Source organism: Humulus lupulus, chromosome 8 (assembly GCF_963169125.1).
Source record: "Humulus lupulus chromosome 8, drHumLupu1.1, whole genome shotgun sequence".
Taxonomy (NCBI): domain Eukaryota; kingdom Viridiplantae; phylum Streptophyta; class Magnoliopsida; order Rosales; family Cannabaceae; genus Humulus; species Humulus lupulus.
The window spans coordinates 74,753,541-74,760,529 of record NC_084800.1 but is presented as its reverse complement, the minus strand read 5'-3'; the positions used below and the strand labels follow the sequence as shown (position 1 = coordinate 74,760,529).

Below are 6,989 nucleotides of genomic sequence, written 5' to 3'. Positions count from 1 at the left end.
GCTCATCAGTCACTCAGTATGGTTAACAGAACCACAAAGTGTTAAATCACTCATCTGATTAGGATTGACTTGATAGTCATCCATTCAGGAGGACAGGATTCCTCATCCTAGATTCCCCAACATTATCTGAACTTATTTGCATGCTTGGACAGGGCTGTAATTGCTAGGCATGCACATTATGATTTGATGACATGTTATTACTGTTCATGAGCATATTGAGTTTTCTTGCTGGGCTTCGGCTCACGGGTGCTATGTGGTGCAGGTAAAGGCAAAAGAAAGCTAGACCATCCTTGAGTTGGAGAGCTTAGATGACGATATGTACATATGTGGCTGCTCGACCGCCACGGCCGAGGGTTTAAAGAGGAACTAGGGTTAAACCCTATTTTGCCGCTTAGATCGACTGGTTGTAAATATTTTCTTGTAATTAATCTTTAAATTATATTTTTGGGATCCCAATGTATAGAGTAAACATTTTAGTGAAACGTTATATCTCAACAAATTGTTTTTATCATAAACTGCTAACCATACTTAGTTACACGATTATGGCTAAATGACTCGATTAGCGAGTTTAGCACTGTTCAAAATCTACACCGTAACGGTCCCTGGAGTTTAGGGTGTTACATATATAAAACAAGAAGTACAAAATGCTATGCTATATGTGTATGCCAACATGCCATAAGTACATTCATACAAGTATATGTTATAATCAAACCAATCAAACAAACACAATTAAATTATAGGATAATCATAGACAAATCTACATAAAATCGAACAACATTTTCCCTATACTAGCAACCAACCATCTGCCAATATCAATTCAAACAACACACAAGCTTTCTTCCTTATCTCTGCAGCACACAAATTTCTCAGATCCTACTTCACTAAAACACACAAGTTATCAACCTTCCATTATCACCGCAACACACAGTAACAATGTCAGAACCTACTTCTCTATGGATGAATATTTAAGATATTCAAACTCCTCTAACATTTGCATAGTATTAAAATAAAAGTTAGAGGCATACCTCTTGCAAACTGTTGCAAAAAAGTTTCTTTGAAGTCTGTCTCAACACATACACACATTTACAATGTTATAATATATAATGAAAGTGAGTCAAATCCGAATTAAATAATTAAATAATAATGGAAAGAGGAAAAAATAAAATATAACTAGGGTATGAATGGTAATATTAAAAGTTTATATACATTTTATTATTCCAATTGAAAGTTGAGATAAATCTATTATCACGTGCTATAAGAATTCATAATCAAATATAAGAAAATTCCTAGTATCACGAGACGATCAATATAAATAGATACATATATATATATGGAAAAAAAATCATAAAAAGTGAACGAAACAATAGTAAGTAGACATATAATCATTATGAGGCTCTGTCTTTTCTACATTCCACGTTTCAACTTGATACTATTCAAGGTGCCTATGGTTGTTATTTCTGTTTTGTTCTGTTTTACTCTGAGTTTAGTTTCTCTTGATTTCTTTTGCTAGAGTTGTGAGCTCTCATTGTAGTGTGGATAGTTAACCACTCTTTCTGTGTGTATAAATAGCTCATCATTCCATTGGAATCAATACAAGTTCAAAGCATTCATGCTCAACTTGTATTTTACCAAGCATTTTTTCTCATAATTTTAAATATTTTAGTACTGGTATAGTCATGAGGAAATCATTATTGATTTTGTTTGTTTGTATATGTCACATGCACACCTAGCTAGAGCCTCATTATATTGAACCAACTATTGAGGCTGAAGCCTAGTTTAATGAATTACATTTTTATCAAAATAAAAAAGTATATTAAATAATATAACAGTACCCTATATTGAATAGGCTTTTACGTTGTCCAAAGTATATTCTAACAAATTACATAAAAATTTCCAATAATTCATTGGTTAGTGGAAGTAATCCTTTAAGTCAACATATACATTTTTTCACCAAAACTTTTAACTATTTACAAATATGTGCATAACAATTAAATCATGCAAATTGCAATACCATTCAAGTGATTCAAATGTACAAATACATCAAAATCTGCTGCTGAAATTTTCATTTATTAGAACTTTAATTGTCAAGTACATAAAGTTAATGAACATTCAAACTAATATGCTCTCACAAGTACTGTTTTGATCTATTTTGTAAAACATATGGTCTGAATTGTCATTTAACAAAACATAAGGGTCAATCGCATATTTAGAAAAAATACGGTAGCCAAACTAATATTTTCCCAATTTTAAATGAGATAGATACGTGTAATATGTTGTCGCTGACATTGATAAATAATGTAATTAGTTGTTCAAAAGCACAATAGTCACGTTAGTTACGTATGCATGCAACTTTGCATACATATTCAATAAACATATAATATTTAGCCACATATTTCATTCTACATTAAAATATAAAACTAATTACAAAATATCGATCATTAATATATAATTTCAGACAATCTTTAAATACAACCGTCCATTGTAATTTGTGACAAAATATATTTGCCAAAATTTTCATCTATGGCGTAATAATAATAATAATAATAATAAATCATATTTGCGGTGAAAATACATAAGTTAGTTTTTTTTTATAACACTTAAATACTTAATTCTATTTTTTTGCAATAAAAATACATTCCGTCAACAATCATTGGCATCCGTCGGTACCTGACCATCAAGTGACATGTAGAGGTACACTTGGCAATTTATAATTGGTCCACACAATTTTAAACAGGTCATGTCACCTAATGAATGACACATCACTATTATTTGAAAAACTTAAAAATAAATCTAACATAATTAAATAAAACTAATATAAATAAAAACTAAAAACCAAAAACTTAACCACTAGAAAAACTTAAAAATTAAAAACCCTATCCTTCGTGTATCATTTGAAGAACATGAAGGTCTAGGGCATAAGAGTTCGAATGTGACCATGGAACAATGGAGCTGCAATTGTCGGTCATCAAAAGTAGTCGTCATCAAAACTTCTTGGACCAATGATAATCCTGGAAGAAGATTCAAGTACTGCCATAAGTATCGGGTGTGGTTAATTTGTAGTTTTTTTTAAAAAAATTGTGGGTTTGTTCATCTCTTCTTAACTTCTACTGGTTTGATGATTTCTTTTGTGTTTACAAAGTAATGGTGGTTGTGGGTATTTCTGCTGGTTAGACCCTCATATGTGTGCCCGAAGCAAGGTGGTCATACCTGGGTTGTTGAGAAAATTAAGCAGTTGGAGGATGAACTTGTTTCTAGAAACACATATGTCGATTGGAGCACACAGCAAGCTTTGAGTGATCTTTCTGTGGGAAAGGATATGATTCTTGTATCTAATGTTGATTGCAAGGATGGAGTACAGCATGAAGATGAAGTTAGGGTGGTAAAAAGTAAGGTTGTGTAGAAATTTTTACAACCCGAATAATCCGCTCAAACCAACCTGAAAAAACCGCCAAAAAATGCAACCCGAATAAACCGCCCAATTGTTACATTGGGCGGGTTGAAAATAATTATCAACCCGCCCAATATAACACAACCTGCCCAATTAAGAATTTATTATTTTTAATATATTCAAATAAATATATAAATTAATTAAGTTTTGTTTTAATTTTTTTACTATAAATTTAAAATATTATTTTAAGCTTAAAAAGATAAACTTCACACTATTAGTACTAGTATTTAAAAGAAAAAAATTACAAAAATGTAAAAAAAAATACCACTTTTGTGTGGGCGGGTTGACCCGACCAACCCGCCAAAAAAAATACCATTTCGGTTTGGGCGGGTTTACCCGACCAACCCGCCCAAATTATTGGACGGGTTAAAAAAAAAAATTCTTAATTGGGTAAGTTACGGGTCACTTTTGCTAACCCAATTATGACATTGGACGGGTAAAAATTCCTTGTAACCCGACCAACCCGCCCAATGATCAACCTTAGTAAAAAGTAATAAAAAATTATAGGTTGCAGCCATTGTAGTAGTTTTAATATGTATCAACAAATGGTTTTAATTATGGGATATCATTGTAATGTTTTGTTGTCAATTATGATCCAATTTGTTGGACCCTTTTGTAAGTATTATTTGTTTAAATTGAATTTGATGGTTTATGTTTAATCTAGTGGTTTTAAATTTTATATTTGTATTGTGCAATTCCTAAAGTAAAAAAATAAACAAGTGCACTTCATTAAGATGCACTACCAAAGTAAGAACCTGTACCAGATAGTATTGACATCAAGTTTAAAGGCCATGTTGTCCATAACTAGCAAACAAACTAAGATCTAATGCCTATTTGGTTTACATCAAGTGTAAAGGTCATGTTGCCCGTAGCTATCAAAAAAATAAGACCTAGTGAAGTCAAGTATTCACAAAAACATTAAAAGTCCTTAACTAGACATAATTTAGTTCATTCCCTATCTTCAAAAGCTTTGTCAAAAGTGAACATTCTTCTAGCAGGTTGTTTAGGCATGTTGTGTGGACCTAGTCGAAGGACCACCTTGCTGAGAAAGTTCATGTTGTCTGGCTCGAGTTCTGGGACCCCCTTGCTGAGAAAAGCTTTGTTTTTGCTTTGCCAATCGTTCTTTTCTTTTCTTTGTTTCTTCAGTGGGATTTGCAGCCGGTGGCTTACCCCTTTTCTTTTGAGCAGGAACCTAACAAATAAAAAATTCATGAAGTTAATCTAGTGTAATCTTTTATCAAAAGATATGACCAAGCAATGTAGAAATTGTTATAATAATGCATTACCTGAGCAGTTGTTGGGTTAGGGCATGCTGTGCTTGTGTGGCCTGGCTGTTTGCACTTTTTGCACAAGTGGATCTGACCAAACCTTCGGGTTTTTGTTGAAATTGGCGGTGGTTCATCAGACTCTCTTCTTCTGGCCTTTTTTGGTCTCTCTGGCATATTAGTATCAAAAGGTTGGTATATAGGGTTCAAACCAGTCTTTGGCCACTGCTCTGGGCTTGGCATAGGGTATATGATTCCTGCATAAGCTTTCAGAAATGTCTCTTTCTTATAACATTCATGGATATAGTCCATTATCTCTGCCCCACTTGTCCATATGGCAGCCAGTGTGTGAGCACACGGGATACCAGTGAGTTGAAATCTTCGACAACTGCAAGTCCTTTTTTGCAAATGAACATCAAATGACTAATTGTTTGGGCAGTCAACTCGAAATTGATAAGTTGCAGGCCTAGTAGTCAGACAATTCTTGGCAATATTCTTGTTCCTCTCCACAACTTGCAATATTCTTTTCCCCATGAGATGTATCCACTTCTTCAGACTTTCCCTCTTATTGAAAAACCGACTCATTAGCCAATAATGAATCTTTTCCAGCAAAGTAATTATCGGCTTGTCTCTGGCATCAACTATTGTAGCATTAAAAGATTCGCACAGGTTGTTTAACAACATATCACATTTCACCATTTCACTAAAATGTGACCTAGACCACTCGGATGGAGTCTTTAGTGCCAACCAGTTGTAAGCATTTTCACTAGTTTCCTTTAACTCTCTCATCCTCTTTTGAAACTCTAGAATAGTGGTTGTCTTTGCTGCTGCCCATAGTTGTTGTTTCAATAACAAACATGGGTGGTCTTTCTTGAAGTTGGAATGCAAGTGCCTAACACAGTTTCTCACATCTGCACCCTCAAAAACAAAAGCAATAGCATTCTCCAACCCTTTCTGCCTATCGCTCATCATAGCAAACTGAGAAGGCCTGTCAATATCTAGATCCTCCTTCAACAATTTTAAAAACCAAGACCAAGTGTTAGTGTTTTCTTTCTCACAAACTGCATAAGCAAAAGGATACATTGAGTTTGTTGCATCTATTCCTACTGCATCCAAAAGCAATCCTTTACAATACCCTTTGAGGAAGCACCCATCAAGACCAATGAGTGGTCTACAACTAGATCTAAAACCTTCCTTACAAGCTTCTAAGCAGATGTATACCCTCTCAAATATCATTTTTCCTTCTACCATATTTGATTTGATGATGGCAGTGCTACCTGGGTTTGTAGCCAAGATCATTTTGCAGTAGTCTTCCAAGATAGCATACTGCTCAGAGACACTACCTTCAAGCAATACTTTTGCTCTGGCCTTTGCCCTGTAGAATATCCAATTGGAAACGTGTGAGTGCTTGGTTTCAGTTGTCATCTCTCTAAAAGTCTTATACTTCATATCTAGATTGATTCTGAACTGCTCTAAAAAATACTTAGACAACCAGGGAGCATCGGCATGACTATTATTAAGGACCAAACCACAGTTGTGGTTATCTACTAAAGTCCGCGCTTTGAAAGTAGTGCTGTCAGCTCTTGAAACACTTGCATATAACAACCAAGGACATTGTTTAGCTTTGCATTTGACCCTAATTCTTCTCATGTCATTGCTTACATATTTAAACTCCCTATTACTTTCAATAAAATACTGTTTAATAGCAGTCCTTAGTATTTTTGCAGTCCCAAATTCCATTCCCTATACAAATTTGAAATCCTTAAAGTTGGACCTAGGGTTGTAATCTTTTTTTGACTTCCTAGGCCCAGCCTCTTCACCATCACTTCCAAGACTTTGCAAGTCCTCTTCAGTGTCCACCCCATCTGACTCATCTCCCTGAACACCTTGGCTACAAAAATTTGTCACGCTGCCCCACCATTTTGTTGGATCAGATGGCCTACCCATCTCTTCTTCTGCCTCAACCTCTTGCTCATACTACTCATCGTTTAACTCAAAGTCTTCCTCTAGCAGACACCCTCTTGACTGCCTCTGATTAGAACTTTCAGGCATCTCATGTCTTGCATCATTCACTTAATCTGGCAAGACCACCTCATTTTGTGTGTCAGCTTGAGAAGGTTGTTGAGTTTGTGTGTCAGCTTCAAGTATGGGTGCATCATCCCCAACATCCATTTCAACAGTTGCTTCCTCACTATCTGAAGCAAAATGGACATAAAAATATTCCTCATTACCTTCATCACTTGCAGCCTCATAATCATCCTCATTCTCATTCTAAT

At 34.8% G+C, this 6,989-nt stretch overlaps 1 protein-coding gene across 1 annotated transcript; it reads right to left on the bottom strand.

Annotated features, from left to right (window-relative positions):
* Positions 1–5,136: 5,136 nt before the first annotated feature.
* On the bottom strand, positions 5,137–6,453 carry LOC133795639 (uncharacterized). Its single transcript, XM_062233093.1, has one exon. The coding sequence runs from the start codon at positions 6,451–6,453 to the stop codon at positions 5,137–5,139; it is 1,317 nt and encodes a 438-aa protein (XP_062089077.1).
* Positions 6,454–6,989: the final 536 nt, after the last annotated feature.

Coding starts and splice junctions, on each gene's coding strand:
- LOC133795639 (XM_062233093.1), bottom strand. CDS start 6,453: ATGGAATTTGGGACTGCAAAAATACTAAGGACTGCTATTAAACAGTAT.